Source organism: Brachionichthys hirsutus, chromosome 18 (assembly GCF_040956055.1).
Source record: "Brachionichthys hirsutus isolate HB-005 chromosome 18, CSIRO-AGI_Bhir_v1, whole genome shotgun sequence".
Lineage (NCBI taxonomy): Eukaryota > Metazoa > Chordata > Actinopteri > Lophiiformes > Brachionichthyidae > Brachionichthys > Brachionichthys hirsutus.
The window spans coordinates 2,214,232-2,230,261 of NC_090914.1; the positions used below are offsets into that span (position 1 = coordinate 2,214,232).

At 43.5% G+C, this 16,030-nt stretch overlaps 1 protein-coding gene across 1 annotated transcript in view; it reads right to left on the reverse strand.

Moving 5' to 3' along the window:
• Positions 1–816: 816 nt before the first annotated feature.
• The window catches only part of ralgapa1 (Ral GTPase activating protein catalytic subunit alpha 1), a 28,527-nt gene continuing 13,313 nt past the window's right edge, over positions 817–16,030 (reverse strand). Inside the window, exons 20-42 of the mRNA XM_068752037.1 lie at positions 13,238–13,359; positions 12,922–13,156; positions 12,359–12,523; positions 12,105–12,275; positions 11,817–12,010; positions 11,641–11,739; positions 11,381–11,536; positions 10,081–10,209; positions 9,842–9,967; positions 9,212–9,270; positions 8,973–9,081; positions 7,427–7,537; positions 7,174–7,242; positions 6,944–7,081; positions 6,428–6,611; positions 5,666–5,784; positions 5,442–5,561; positions 4,304–4,937; positions 3,840–3,955; positions 3,587–3,711; positions 1,932–2,003; positions 1,167–1,290; positions 817–996 (exon numbers count right to left, since the gene is read on the reverse strand). Of these exons, the coding sequence (XP_068608138.1) occupies positions 817–996; positions 1,167–1,290; positions 1,932–2,003; positions 3,587–3,711; positions 3,840–3,955; positions 4,304–4,937; positions 5,442–5,561; positions 5,666–5,784; positions 6,428–6,611; positions 6,944–7,081; positions 7,174–7,242; positions 7,427–7,537; positions 8,973–9,081; positions 9,212–9,270; positions 9,842–9,967; positions 10,081–10,209; positions 11,381–11,536; positions 11,641–11,739; positions 11,817–12,010; positions 12,105–12,275; positions 12,359–12,523; positions 12,922–13,156; positions 13,238–13,359 (3,557 nt within the window). The remainder of the gene's footprint in view (positions 997–1,166; positions 1,291–1,931; positions 2,004–3,586; positions 3,712–3,839; positions 3,956–4,303; positions 4,938–5,441; positions 5,562–5,665; positions 5,785–6,427; positions 6,612–6,943; positions 7,082–7,173; positions 7,243–7,426; positions 7,538–8,972; positions 9,082–9,211; positions 9,271–9,841; positions 9,968–10,080; positions 10,210–11,380; positions 11,537–11,640; positions 11,740–11,816; positions 12,011–12,104; positions 12,276–12,358; positions 12,524–12,921; positions 13,157–13,237; positions 13,360–16,030) is intronic.

The window sequence follows — 16,030 nt, forward strand, 5'->3', positions numbered from 1 at the left end:
TGATTTGACTACACTTGCTGGTCGTATGTGTGTGTGTCTGTCAGTTTAACCTCTGGATGAACACGTTTGCCTAACCATGCGTGTGTTTGTAAATCCGTGTGTGTGTATGTGTGTCCAACAATAACACAACTTTATAGTTGTGTGTGTGAATAATGTGAATAAAGCTCATGCTGGATGTGGGTTTGTGTCAGGTTAAACAGGTTTATATTTTGTGTTTGATGGGGGCATCAGCTGATCAGGGAGACCGATGGTGTCGGACCAGGTGCTGATAATTCAATCAGGAGCCTGCAGCAATGTGATAGGCCGAGAAGCAGGAAGTATGATCTGATTAAAAGGGACATTATGCCCATGTGCAGAGCAAGCAGTGCCTAAGGGGGTGCGCGCGCACACACACACAACACACACAAAAGCTGCCTGCTTAGACACTTATAGGAGAACACACCACGTATAAACAGACATGACTGACCCGATCATGGACACACACTTTTGTGATATTACCATCAACGGACTAGTGTCAACGTGTGTGATATTTAAAAGCAGCTCTCTTTCAGTTGTCAAATATACTGAAGAAATAGACCTTCAGCCAGCCTTAAACAGCAATGACTTCACGTAGCTCCTGCATCCTGTTGTTGCTCTTCATCGATTTCATATTACTGACAAAGACGATCAGCCGACCTAAACCTGCCCAGGACTTTAGTTTTGCACGGAGCGCTAAGATCGCGCTAGTAATAATTTAATGAGAGAAAATGCATAAATCGGGATAAACCGAAACGGTTCAATGCATCCCGTGAAGCGTCACGGCGCTAGTAAACGACCTTAGTTTCTCGTCGTGTGTGCTACCTTCTTGGTGAGGTTGTGGTCCTGGTCGTGAGGCATGCGGGTGGAGACGTGGTAGATGACCTCAGTGGTGGAGGCGGCGTAATACGGCGTAGTCTGGCCTGTACTTCGATTCCTCTGGAGGCCTCCCATGAAGCCACAATGAGTAGCGAGGTCCACCTAAAGTACACACATTGAGGTAAAACTGCTTGGAGAAACATTCTGCGTCTTAGCAGCAAGTCTAAACACAAATAACGATAAGTCCACCAGGTCAAATAAGTTAAATGGAAAATTCATTTGTAATTTGGATGTCAGAGCTTTTAAGATGATCTGAATAAACATGCTTTTACCTCCCAGCCCAGTCCGCAGACAAAGTCTTCATACGCTTGGCTCCCCGCTGTGTTTGTTAAAATGGAGTGTTTGTCCTCTTGGCCCTCAGCAACATAAAAAACGGCTATTTTATGAGTCTCTCGGCTAGAAGAGAAAACGGATTGAAAATGTTGTTACTTTACAATGGCTTCATCCAAGACCTTAAATTCCCTCCTGTAACCCTTCAGAGTTTAGTTGAAAGAAATGCATAATAAAGACAATGTTGGTTCATTATCACACAGAATCAGACTGATCAGGGTCCACAACACAAACAGGATTTGTCGTTAGTGAGATCCTATGTGGGTTACCCTGCGTTGTCAGGGTTAGGTCAGTGGTCCAATTCTTCCAGGGCGATATTGGAATGGTAATTTTGGTGCACACGTTTCCAGAGCATGTTGTGTTCAGGATAACAGAGCAACACATATAAATGAACCATAAACTACCTGATGGATACCATAATAACTAGAAAAGCACTCAGGGAGCATACAGGTACTAATTATAAAATTAAGCTTTGTATAATTGTCGATGAACCTTGGAACCCCACATTAAACACGCCCGAGTATAAATTTGAAAAAGGAAGTGAAAGCAAGACTTGTTCAAATTAAAGAGTCGTCGAACGAGTACCTTAACCATCAAACTAGTACCTGAACCATCAAACTAGTACCTTAACCATCAAACTAGTACCTGAACCATCAAACTAGTACCTTAACATGGCATCAATCTAGAGAAATGACAGATTTTCTCACCACTGCCGTGAATCCAGGTTCTTCAGCTCTCTCAGCAACTTCTCATTCTTCCTTAACAAATGGAAGTTGCTCCTGTAAAACAGATTCACACACTGGTTAGTACAAAACCAGGCTCGCTACCATTACCAAGCTGTGACTGATGATGACTCTCTTAATTGGCTACTTGCTAAAAACCCAACAATCCTGCTGCATCTGGCGCTGGTGGCTGCTCAGTGTCGCAGAGAACAGACCCAGTGAGATGGTGAACAAGAGGAGAACACGGGAATATTTTGTATACAACTGTAAATGAAGGCTTTGTTTCCACCCAAGGGTGGAATTAACCTTGCTTGTGACACAGCTTCTCTCGCTGCCCAACAGGTCTGCTCGTGGGTTCTGTTGATAAAAGGCTTTTACACCCCATCAAAGTTGCCACTGAGACTGTTGGCTTGATATAATTGTGACTTTTTTTTAGTCAATCTTGCCCAGAGATGTACAGCAGTTGCATTTTTTGATCGATCGTGGATCAGGCGTTACTATTGATGCTTTTCCTCTGGTTTTAATTACATTACTGCATACTGTTATTACTGTGCTACAAATAAGAAAATGCAGCAGTATCTCATGACGACCAGGCTGCGAATGGACAAAGACGAAACAAAAGCCTTTTATTTTGACTTGCACATCTATGGATCGCTGAAAATGTCCCGGTGACCGTCCCCCATGCTGCTCACATACAACAAGACATGAGCAGTGAGGACAAGACAGATAATGACACGTCGTTCTTTTCACTCAGAGAGAGGAAAAAAGAGCATGCGCTAAAGAGAGAGAGAGAGCGACAGTGAGAGCGAGCGAGCAAGAGTGAGGGAGCAGGCAATTTGCTCTTTATTAAACTGATACTTGATAATGGCCTCATTCTCTGCTCTCAAAGACTCCATTGACACCCTGGATTACAGGGAAAAGCATAAAAGAGAACACACACATGCACGTGCGTACACACACACACACACACACACACACACAGAGGTGACTGTCTCTATCTAAGTGTGTTGCATCCTCTATGAATACCTGGAGAGACATCAGTGGACAAGAACAGATGATTAGACAATCTTTTCTTCTCTTCCTTTCTTCTCTGCTTCTTTAGCCTTCGTATTTTTTTACTTTTGGATCCATTTCTTTCTTTTTTAATTCTCACTTTCCTCCTACATGCATTTCATTCCTCCTCATTTCTGATTTACCACTTTTCCTACCATTATTCCCTTCCTCAAGTACGATCTTTTATTCTAACTCAAAATGGGTTGAGCTCGATCAATAGAGTATGCTCATTACTACACTAGTGCAGACACACACACACACGGTGTGTGTAGTACAAACATAGATAGTGTAATTCCCTGGATGAAGTATCAAGAGTGATGAATGTCCATTAGCTGGCCAGACTCCACACTCAAAGTGAGACCTTAATGGTTACTGAGAAGATGAAAGGCTGATCCACCTGAGTGACAAAACTTGTTTAGTTACAACTAATTATTGGGATTTAGACAAAAAAACAAGTTATAATTCATATAACTACAGAATCCTGACACCTACAAAACACCTCATTTATTCCTTCCCAGGATAAAATGCCTTATTCTTTATTTATATCATTGTTATAATAATACCCACATTATACAATATAGACTCACCTCTTCTCCCAAGAGTTGAGTCCCAGAATGTTGATCAGGAGTCTGCAGTAGTAGAAGGCTGACTGTGGCGTCTGAATCTCCGGTTCCGTCTGCTGCATCGCCCTCATGTTCAGCTCCTCGCCTCTCTGAAACATTTCAAAATACACGATACCAAGTTCCATTTTTACTAGAATTTGTGTTTATTAATGAGGGGATGGTGGGAGTTACGGATTTAAAAAGGTAAACCGCATTGAGTTCACAGGATACGACATACATGAAGAACAAACTCTCTTTCAGCAGCACTCTGCTTCAGGATGGCATTGATGACATCATTCTCCTGCTTTTCTGAGACGCATGCAGGAGGCGCAGCTGGAATGTTGAGCGGCATGCCTGAGGGAACCAATCAGGAGACAAACCGTTAGCCTTTGTTTCCACTCCTTAGAGGAATGAAGCAGAATAGTTCTACTGGAAACAGCGTTTGGAAAAATTAAAGCGTTAAATCAAAACGTGAGCCTGTTGGAGGGCCAAGTATGGACTCAGAAAACCTGCTCACGTGTCAACACAGAACCAAGGGTTGAATGTTCAGTGAATTCAGGCCACATGCAAAGACTGTCTTGATAAAGTGTGGTCAGTTTCCTTTTAAACACTCACCCTCAAATAGGAACGTTTGCTCAGCATGTTTACAGTAAAATAAGAGTCAACTAAAATGATATAAATGAATTACGTGCGTGTGTGTACCTGCTCTCTGCAGACACTCGGGACTCGAGTCTCCCAAGTACTGTAACATTTCGTCCAGTGCATCCTCCCCGTCCCTCATGGAGTCCCACGCTGGCACCGACTCCCGACACACACGTTTAGCCGATGGTGGGACAAGAAGCTGCTCCAAACCTAACTCTCCCACCCCCCCCTCCCGGTCCATCTTCTGTTCATTCTTCATCTCCTCCTCCTCCTCCTCCTCTCCTTCACCTCTTCTAGGACCACCCCTCTCCCCCTCACAAACATTGCTCTCCTCTCCTTCCTCCTCCTCCCCCCCCTCTGCTTGAATCAAATGCCTTTCACTGTGCATTCTTCCCTCCTCTGCCTCCCTCTCCTCCCACCCATCCTCTTCACTTTCTTCTCTCTTCACTCCCGCCTTTTTCAGCGGTCCTCCAGGCGGGGTGCGTAAACTAAGATTTGCGCCGTGAGGTGATTGCGTGTGTGGCAAAAATGTGTGCGCTGGACTGCTTGGGGAACATGGAGGAGGGCCGTAGAGAACAGCAGAGTCCCATGAATGTTTTCCAGCGATGTCGCGGATGATGACTCGAACGCAAGCGGGAGCAGAGGACAAACCAGCCGTCATTCCGCCCCCGGGTACACCAGACTCCAAACGAATCTGAGAAGGAGAGGACAACAAAGGTCAACAAGTAGGACTCGAACCCAGTACCTTCTTATTGCGAGGCGACAGCGCTACTCACTACGCCATCATGTCCCCCTGATGCAATAGCTTGTAATGTATTAATTATAAATTGGATACACATACACATAAATGCCATTTGACAGATGTTTTTGTGGTAAACAAATATTAAGGGATTTGTTTAACATAAACATCCCTATGGGGATTGTAGTGCAGGGATGCTAACATAAAATGTTTTTAATAAACTGGTACATGACTGGTACTTGGTATTCGCAGACAAACTAATCATTTGGATTCAGTATTAGAAGAAAAAACTAGCTGTCAAAAGAAGATTTTGCTCCATCTCCACCGCTTACCTTTTAGCCTTGAGCTAGCCAAGTGTCACCCACAATAAAGAGCTTCTATAAAACTGTTATGTGACCTTTTGTTCAGAAACACACCAAGCATCATCCTGGTAACGAGCTTTCTTTCAGAGGAGGTTACCTGATACACTGAGAGCAGCGTAGATCCGTTCAGAACCAAAAACTGGAGGTTTGGTGAATGGAAAAGCTCTGGTCCAAGATCTGCACTGTCACAGAAAGGGTTGTCCTGGTTTTCACAAACCTAAAAAAACATGATCGGCCACAAAGATGCTGTCAGAAAATGTAAAAAAACACCGAACTTATATTCTGCTTAGGAAGGACTGGTAACCATGACCATAACAGCACCTGACTGGACAGAGTAGCAGGCCCTCCAGACATTGGATAATGTCCTAGATGGTTGACCAAGTGTGTGATAACTGTCCTAGCCGCGATGGAAACCAGACCATGTTGAAGCCGACTACGAACTGCAGAGAGAGATGGAAAGCCCAGACTGTGTCAATACGAGGCTGCAGTTTGGGACAAAAACACGTAGGGTATCAGATTTCATTTTATTTTAGTGGAGATAAAAAGGTTACAACAAAACCTAAATCTTAGATAAGTGGGAAAAGGTTTAGAGACACACAATCTCTTACATAGTTCATGTTAAACATACAAAACATGAATAAATAAAAATAAATAAAAGAAAGGAAGTGAAGCAGGGAAGATAGGAGGGTAAAAAACAAGAGAAGAGAGGCATGGTCTATCAGGTGCTCCAGTCATTAGATGAGACACTGTGTCCTGGTGGACCACAGCAGGGGACAATACACACTCGCACACGGATGTGAACAAGTGTGCAGGCATACACACACACACACACACACACAACCAACTTTATCCATCGCTGCCGAGCGTCAGTTTCGGGTGCTGCTGGGTCATTCAATTCATCGCGATGTATCTTTGTGTGACAGAGGAGTCGTGTTTGGGTGTGTGAGATACTCGATTGTACTTTTGATCGTGTGAAAATCCAAACTCATTTGACTGACTTCTCTGTCTTGTAAATTTGTGTAGACACAAGTTAATGATGACAGCATCAGGTCCATAATGCGCCCCTGGTGTTCAGCAAAATACCTTCAGTGACGGGCTGCAACTTGCTGGAGCGCTCAGAGTCCGGGCTGTGCAGGGGTTCTGGCTCTCTGAGGCTCTCTAACGGGAGGAACGGGTCGTAGTCGGGGCTCAGCAGGTCCAACAGCTGCAGCGGGAAATACTTGGGACTGCTGAAGGACTGAGCTCCATAGACGCAACCATGCAACACCTGGACAAACAGTGAGGGAATGGTAACTAATCCTAACTCCATCCGGCATGCATGTGATTTACAAGCATTTGACTCCTTACACATTATATGTGTGTACATATAACAACAACCTGCACATGTAAAACAAAGGAGTCCTAGCCTAAGATTTTGCGTATCAGAATTCAAAGGGCCCCACGATGCATCCAGGGTGTACCCCGCCTCTCGCCCAAAGCGAGCCGGGAGAGGCTCCAGCAACTCCCGAAAATGAATGATTGAATCATTTCAAGGAATGTTAAATGTGATGCGTGGAGCACAGTATTATTGACAGGCACTGCAGTAAATCTCCGGCGTACCTTATAAATACAGCTGAGAAGAGTTTTGTTGGGCTGGTCCTTCTCAGGAGGGCTTTGTGTCTGAACAGGCTGAAGAAGAGTCTTTGGAGGCAGAGCCATCACCCAGTCCAACAGACACAACAGGAGGGACACGACCAGCTGCAACACACAGCTTTACGTTTTCCTCAGCGCAAAAACAGCGGCATCAAAAATGTGACATTTATGTGCGTGTGTGTGTGTGTGTGTGTTACCCTCTTATCCAGTTCATGAGGCGAGGACTCGGTGCTCGGCAGCAGGCATGTGATGGTGGCAATCAAAATCTAGGAAAAATAAATTCAGTTACTGCCACTACTAATGCTCCAAAAAAAAACAATATGATGGGAATAACGGGATAAATCTCTGCTTTAATTAAAAACATACATCAGAGTCTGACTGACTCACTGATGAACGTAAAATACCACTGAATAAACGTGAAAATATTCCAATAATCAAGTTATGTCTTACCTCTACAATCTTCTTTGGCGTGTCGGGGGGGAATTTCTGGAGATAATCCACATGACTGATCAGGAGGTGAAGAATGTCTGACGCCACCAGTGCCACATTCTTATTGGGATACTGGGTTGATAAGACACACAGCAGAGCATTAAGTCTATCAGGCTCAGTGGTGACTTCCATGCCTAAAGAACAGTCTACATACCAAGATAGTAATGAGTAAAAATCACATAGAACTTTATACTGAACAGAGTAGGCAGGTCAGGGGTGTCCAATCTAAGGGTCCAGTTTTATTTGGCCTGCAGCAAATTATAAAAAAAATATAATAATGCTTAGTTTCAACAATAGTAGAACAGTATTTAGAGTATGTGTATTGGATGCGTGTGTGTGGGACTCAGCCTGTAGCATTCCCTCTGGATTAGTCTCGTATCTGAAGGAGGACCAAACATATTGACAGTCCAGGGTTTGCCCCCCCCCAGGAGGGAGTGAATGCAAGTGTGTTTGTGTGTGAGTAGCTGTAATGTCTCAGCGGGCCATTGGCTGCCGATACACAACCTGGGGATTCCAAGATGGAGAAGGTATGTGTGTGTGTTTGTGTCCGTCTCGAGCCACTTGGCTATAGATGAGACAGGAAGTGTTGAATGCTATTATTCTGATGCACTGGCCTGAAACAGACAATGCCCTCCGAGGCTAACAAACATCCACAACAGCATTTCCCATCATATCTTGGCTCCTTGCAGCCGACTGTTAATCACATTAACGATACAAACCAATATCCAGTCTTCAGTGTTAATGTTAAAGTCATCTCCGTTCTTCCTCAGTCAAAGCTTCTCCAAAAAATTCATGTCTGTGAACTGTTTGATCCAATAAATGATTTAGAAAAGTTCTGGTATACTATCATTGTACATAATTGCTTTATTTATTTTATTTAGTGTGCATGGATATGATCACTTTGAACTTTTGGAGAAAACACATGTGTGTTTTTCAACCACATTGATGTAACCCTAAAATATTCATCCAATCATTTTCTGCTGCTTTATCTGCCTTGCGGGTCACGGGTCTGCTGGAGCATATCCCAGCTGACTACGCGCGAAAGGCGTGGTACACCCTGGACAAGACGCCAGCTCATTGTGGGGCCATGCGATGGACAAAAAAAAGTAGGTTATTGCTTTTGACGGTGTTTGTTTGGCTTCTATCTGTTTTAAGCAGGATTACGGAAAAACTACTGGATGAGTATTTGATGAAAGAAAAATCTGAAGATGGGTCTTGGTCTGTCTGAGATCCCATTAAATCTTGAGCGCTATCCGAATACCCGTCTGGATTTACTAATAATGGAGGCTTATCTTGTAAAATAATCACCAATCACTCACCAATAATCACAGTCAAAAAGGGTTCCGATCTGGATCCCGAATGAGGTCAGGAAAAAATATTACATTTTCGTATTGAAAACTCCATTTAAGGATTCAAAAATCATTATGAGGCGCTTTTCGAGTGCTTTTCTCGTTAACACTTGGAAAACAGCTAAAGCGTTCTAACACAGTGCAGGCTTGTGACTGACCTTCAGAGTAACACAGATGACGTTGAGGGCATCTTTAATTAGTTTGTGCTGCGTCCCGTGAGCCAGCTCCTCGCACAGCCAGATACCCAGACTACAAAGAGCCACACACCTAACAAGGACAAACAAACAATAGTGTGAGCAACAGACACAAACAGATACACAAAATCTGTATATATAAAATCAGACCAATGAACAAAAAAACGAGTGGAGTTAGGTGCCCCGCTGCTGGACCAGCTCACCTCGCTGGAGCAGAGGGTTCATCCCTGGCTGAGGACAGGATGGTTTTGATGACATGCTCCTAAAAAAAAAAAAAACACAACAAAGTTCGTTCCTTTTCTGCTGAAAGACATGACAAATTCATTGAACTGCAGAAATGTGGTGCACGACAGTAACTATGGACCCAAACGCATCATGCAGACTATTCTACACACACCCTCACACACACATTCACAGACTTGACCAGTCCTTAATGACCGCTCACTGATTCCAACCAAGTTTCTGCCTTGAGAGGAACCAAAGGAAGCGGCGCGAAGTCCTGCGATGCTGCCATGCATGGCGTCAACAGCTTACAAAGCAACAACAACAACAACATGACTCCCACAGTTCTGGACCGCTACAAGAATGACTGATGAGGCATTAACCGCTTTCCTTTTGGTTCCGAGTCCCTCTACGGGCAACAGAAATGTTTTGGACTGGATAATACCCAAAGTGGCGGACCCGACACTTTGCCGGAGGTCAGATTTAAGATGACAATACATTTTTCTTCTTTCTATTTTGTTTGATCTACTATCATACAGTCAAACGAATGCTACAGTTGGAAGACATGAGCATAATGACTTGGCTGAGCTTCTCAAAACAGAAATTTGCACCTTGACATCGGGGAACTTGGTCAGCGCCACGTCGGCTGTGGTGGGATGGAGGGCTGGAAGCTCCCCATAGAAGTTGGGAAAACACACCAGAGATCCGAGCAGGATCTGGGCCTCAACTCTTGGAGCCTAGAGAGGAGGGAGATCCAAAGACAAAAAGGTATAGCAGGAATGTGCAGCTCAGTGGAGTTTGTGCTGTTCGGTTGTGTGAACTGTGTCTGAGCATACTAGTGTGTTTTTACATTGAGGGATGAGCAGGCGGTCACTCTCGAAGCTGCAATGATGAAGTCCAGAATCAGCATGGTGGCTCCAGGCAGACCGATACTGAAGAACGTGGGACTACAGTGCTTTATGATGGTGTTCACAATGTCCTGGAGAAAAACACAAGTCTGTTTTACACACACTTAAGGCCAGGACATTCATATTGATTAAATCCTTTAGACTCAAGCGCTAAATAGCTGAACTTAGCGGTAGGTAATTTGGCTTAAGAATTATACTCCTGTGCATTCTAACTCGGATTTTCTCCAACAAGCCTTTTCTCTCCTCAAATACATCGTCAGCTTTGTGACTTCCTTCAAAAAAGTATGCAATATCGCTGAATGAGTCGAGCCTCAGTGTCTGCTGGGGTGACATTCTAGATCAGGATGATGTCTCAGAAAAGATGTGGAAAGAATAACACTTGACATTTTTTTCCCACTTGACTGTTTTTACAGCCAGCGATCTTGCGCAGAGGCCCATTGCTAAAGATGATGTCTCAAAACAACTGAAGCCACAGTGATGCGAGATGACATTTCAGCTGCAGGGTGAAATTACAGGCTTTCAAAACCAACAGCCTAGGTAAGGCCTATATTTAACATGAGAAGCTGCACAACAATTAGAGCATTTATATACAAGAAGCCTTCAGATAAAGCCGCTGTGCTTCTCTGCGAAGCAAGCGTTATTGTAGCTCGATCGGTGGAGAGTGAAGCAGGGAGAAATAGCTCAAATGGTTGCCAAAAATACTTTGGTCATAGTTAATAAAGTGGGCATCTGACCAAACAAAGGTCGGTGTGTATGAATCACTGAAGTTTGGATAGAGAAGAAGAGACACGAGAATCCCCAATCTCTGGGAATGACCTGAAAAGCATCATAGATGTCTCCAATTTAACATTTAAAAATTAAAATTACGCTGCAAAACAGTGACAAATACTCCAATTAAGTCCTTAAATTGTATATTTTTAGAAGCAACATACTTATAATAAAAGTAAACATTGTGTATACTATTCTGAACTTAATCTTCATCAATATTCAGTATTTTATTTTCACCTTATCTCAGCGTAATCTTTAGTTCCTATTATTATTCTTGTTTCTAATCCACCTTCTTGTACTATTATGGTCGAGCTTACATTTTCTATCACCGTCCTAATTCATGTTATCCCCTTTGTTGTGCAAGTTCAATTTATAACAATTATTATCACTGGATATGGATATAATATGCTGTCTTCAAACCGATTGGAAATCACTGATCACCTTCATAACACAACCATGTGATACCCACTCTACCTGGTCTTGGTGCAGCAGTCCTTGGTGCATAATATTGTAGAAGTGTTTTAGAAAGTCTGCGTTCGGGGAAACATCTTGCCGTCTCTTCATAATCCTGCAGATCAGCTTGTAGGCATGAAGCTTCCCCTGCTTGTAGCGCTCTGTCAGCATGGTGGCCTGTAAGTGAGCAGGAACAAGTCAAGTAAAAATAAATGATTCCTATTCTGCCGTGAAACTATCACCTATGTAATGAATAGCAGAGGATCTTTCGTCAAATCTACCTTAAAGAGCCAGGGAGTGAGGATTCTCAGGGGTGGGATCAAACCCGGGGGAGGTGGTGATGACTGGTTGTCCAGAGAAATTCCTAAATTATCTCTTATCTGGAAATAATAATAATTTATATATATATATTAAAAGAGATTTCACACAAAATGTCTCATAATTGTGCTGTACACACCTTGGCTAGGTTTTGCCAGAGTTCACACAAATAGTCGAAAACCTGAGCATGGATCTCGGGGTCTTTGATGCTATTCACATCCCCCAGGATACCCAGCATCCTCCGCCACATTACCGTGGCAACATCTGCATGCCATCCAGTGAGAGAGCCTCCCGCCATCACACTGCAGTCCTCAGTGGGGAACTCGCTGGTTTCTAGAATCGGTCAATCAATTATCAAGTCCCTCTCGTTCAGAGGCGAGACCTCAGCGGAATTACGTAAATGGCCGAGTGTGTGTGTGATCGTTACCCAGGTCATCGGGAGTCTGTAGGACAGAGTTGTGTAGCTTCTGGTCCGCCTGTAGGTGCGTGTGTGAGTGGGAGTGGGAATGAACAGTATGCTCTGCTGTCAGAGTGGCAGGGGAGGGCGTCTGGGAGCGAGAGCCTCCGAGAGAATGCATGGGAGACGCACTCTCTGAACCTTGATGAGACAATCAAAGAAGGGTGTCTAGATACACATCAAAAACAATAAAGCGACTCGAGATCTCTGCGTTATGTATGTACCAGTAACGGTGACGGTGTGGCTGAGACTGCTCGTCTCCGAGTCAAGGTGAAGGGTTGTCAAACTGGCAACTTCATGCTCTTCACAAACCATGGCCCCTCCAAGGCTGTCCTGGTCCAGAGAGCTTCCTCGTCCACCTCCAGAAGCTTCGGAACTGAAAGCAAAATCTACACATATACGGACGATCAGATATTTGTCTAGGCTTTTTACAAGGGTTCAAGGACAATCAGATGTGCAGGGCTTCATGTTTCACCGACCACATCGAGTTCAGTAATGTAATTTGTAGTAATTCAAATGGGAATGTTTGAGTCCGAGGACACAAAATAAAGACAAAAACGAAGTTTTGCTTATGCACAGTCCATAACCTTCTATCACAGGTGAATGTGAGCTAACTAACATTAAACGTCCGACTATACCTTACTAAAATTAAGCAATGCGATGCACTATTGAGCCTTTATATTTTGACAAGATAACAACATGCACTGTTAAATCATATTATGGCAATGGACACGTCAAAAAAAGAAAACCTGCAGCAGAAATAAACAGGTGCAGGTTCATTCCTTACTATCAAACTTGCAGGTGGAGTACTGAAAGGCGTTGAAGGAGTCCGATTGGCTATCCGAGCTGACGACATCAGAGCCGCTGGCACTTGCAGGCGAAGTCCATTCAGAGGGAACGCCAGGATCGTCGACAGGTCGGAGATCATCTGAAGGGTGGAATCCAGGACTTTGACCCGTCTCTAGGAGCTCCGGAAGGTCCCTGGGAACCTCGAGACTTCCCGGGCTGCTGCCACGACGGCCCTGGTTATGGAGAAGAAGCGGATTCCTTCTTTGCGACACTGGAAGCTGAATCATCAATCGGTGTGTGAGTATGTTACTAACTGTTCCTCTGGCCCTCAGCCTCTCTTGGATGAACTCGTCCATGAGGTCAGAGAAGTTTGGGTTGGTGCCTCCTACGTCACTGGAGACCGGACGAGCCTTCTGCACCACCTCCTCTTTGTTGACTGGAGGAAGATATAGGATGATCGTTAAAGACACACAGTACGCATATGCACGCACACACACACACACACACACTCAAAACAAGACAAAGTGCATAAAGATAGACAGATGTGTGTTCAGACACAAACAACGAAGTAGAAAAAGAAATGAATGAACACAATGGTGACAAATTCTCTTTACACAATCAAGGCATAAAACTAAGCTGTAATGCATTCCTGTAAATGATCAATGATTTACTGATAAGCCCCTGAACGTAGATTATTTGGGTTGTGTGCACTTTGGGCTTGTTAAAATCTGTTCTTCCTAAACCACCATGGCAGATATATCAGATAATATTAAAGTGTCTCACGACAAAGCGGAGCTTCTTGGTGCGAACGCTTCTGGTGTGTATGTTCTGTAGGCCCTGATGTTAGCAGCGGACTGTTTGGCAGCAGGCAGAGCCACGAGCAGAGCAAAGCAAAGCAGGAATTATTTCACACCATGCACATCGACGCGTTACGCCCAAACAAGCAGCAAATTACAAGCGCACGTTAGTTCAGCTCTGTTGCTGCTGGCCTTCTAGGCCTCAAAGCAATGACCCCTCTCTTTCTAAGCACCGTATTCAAATCAATACTTTGCTGATCGAACCTTCATCTTATCATTCAGTGTTTCATACTGTCAACATCCACTTCTTCCTGTCATAGAAGAGGACCTTGCACATTTAATCTCAACTTGCACTGTTTGGCTCAGAGGCATAATAAAGTTAAAAAAAAACAAACATCAAAACGATGGTCACAAAACTCTTTGTCGTTTAGCTGCTTATTTAGAGAAGAAAGCAGTAAACAAACTAAAGACTTGGCAGCCCATGTTCAGGCCAATAGGGCCGACTTTTCTCATGCATTACCTTTAGCATTACTGTAAGACATCTCTTTGAAGCTGGACGTATTGAGGTGGGCTACTGGACTGTAATGGTTATTTGCCATGACATCACCTCAAAATTAAAGCAGCTTAAATGCTACATGTTGGCATGAGCAATAAGGTCTTAATCGGTTTCTTTTTCTTTTCTGAAACATATGGTATATTCTTTTTAAAAGCACTTTTTGTGGCCACTAACTTTAATGGAGCTAATTTCAGGACAAATACTCAGTTGCTCCATTTGAAAAAGCAAATACAGAATTCTTCAAAATAAAACGCAGCACAGCAAACAACACATCCTTCTTGTCATTTTTCCACTGGAAAAAGGACTTAAGCTCCAATGTTGGGTGTCATTGAAGATTTGAATGAGAACTAGTTTTAGGTGTTTCAGCTCATTCTATTGATTGACCACAGACATGCAACAAGCGTCGTTTGGTTAGGCTCCAGCAGTGTTCAGAAAATTAGGATCCCATGGCTTGCTGCGTAATAAGCAAGTCTGCAAAAAGTACAAACGCTGGTCAATTTAGAGACCCACACTTGCATGGCCATTTCATTGAACACCAAATATTCCCTGTACGCTACGTTACTTATTTAAAGATATTGAGAAGTGCCTGATTTCTAGGTTCATTTTTTACATGCGTAGTGTTGATATATGCAAGTTCCTTTTAAACATTTAGTTGTAATTTCAGCGTCCACGTTTTCAAAGCTTCAAGCTGTAGCAAATCACTTGGAACATTTTGGCTGTAGTTGGTATTAAAGCGACGAGACATAGAACTAAACATGGAGAGTCTGCATGAATTTATTCAGACAGCTCTGATGCAACATTTGCTGTACTCCTGACACTTTCACTGTGTAAACCTGGATATGAAAAAACTCAAAACGTTTATTAGATAAACGTTCCTGTAATAAAAGTTAGATGATGAGGCCTGTGCTTAAATACACACAGCGACTCGCTTAATGAGAGAATGTCATTTTTGTTTACCGACACGTTAACAGGTAACTCTAAATGTCTGCATTGCCTTATGTTTAAACCAAAAATGTATGCATAAATAATAAATAGGTGGCGCTTGGCTCAAGCTGGCAAGCTGCACACCTCAATCGGCAAACAGAGCGTGAGTCTGCCAAACAGTACTCGGATATTATGCTGATGAATTAAGAGTGCAAGTACCAAATATCTGACGCTCCAAAAAACATCTAAAATCACTTCTGCAGTTTGGCGCCAATAATCCAATCCAATCCAATAATCATATCATGAAAGCGCATGCCTTCTCTCATCCATTCAAATTCTACGTGCATAACTCTAGTCTCGAATGACACATTTCACAAGTCCTACAGTGCGCCCTGGTGGTTTGAACATAAGTTACACATTCATACAAACAACTCATGATGTACCATTATGAACTCAACTTTCATATCTACTCATAAATCTAACTGTAAGTTCTGATAGAAAACTAGACGCACACATTGGGGCTTTCTGGAAGTATTATGGGTAACCAACTTACATGTTCTCCATGCAGTTGTTTTTCTGGTAAATGTAAATCAAGTTCGTTACAGACTGTTGTTCTCTTATGTGCAGGTGAAGAGGGGAGTGGGTCTGGAGGTGAGACGGAGGCAGCATGCGACATCACATAGAGGGAGGAGGAGAGGAGGTTAAAATACCAAAGCCCTGAGAATAGAGGACAGAGGAAGAGGGATTTAGGGCTCCGAGGCAGACCAGTAGGTGGGGGTATGGGAGGAGGGGGGGGTTCCTGGACAGGAGGCAGGCTGGAGAAGGGGCTT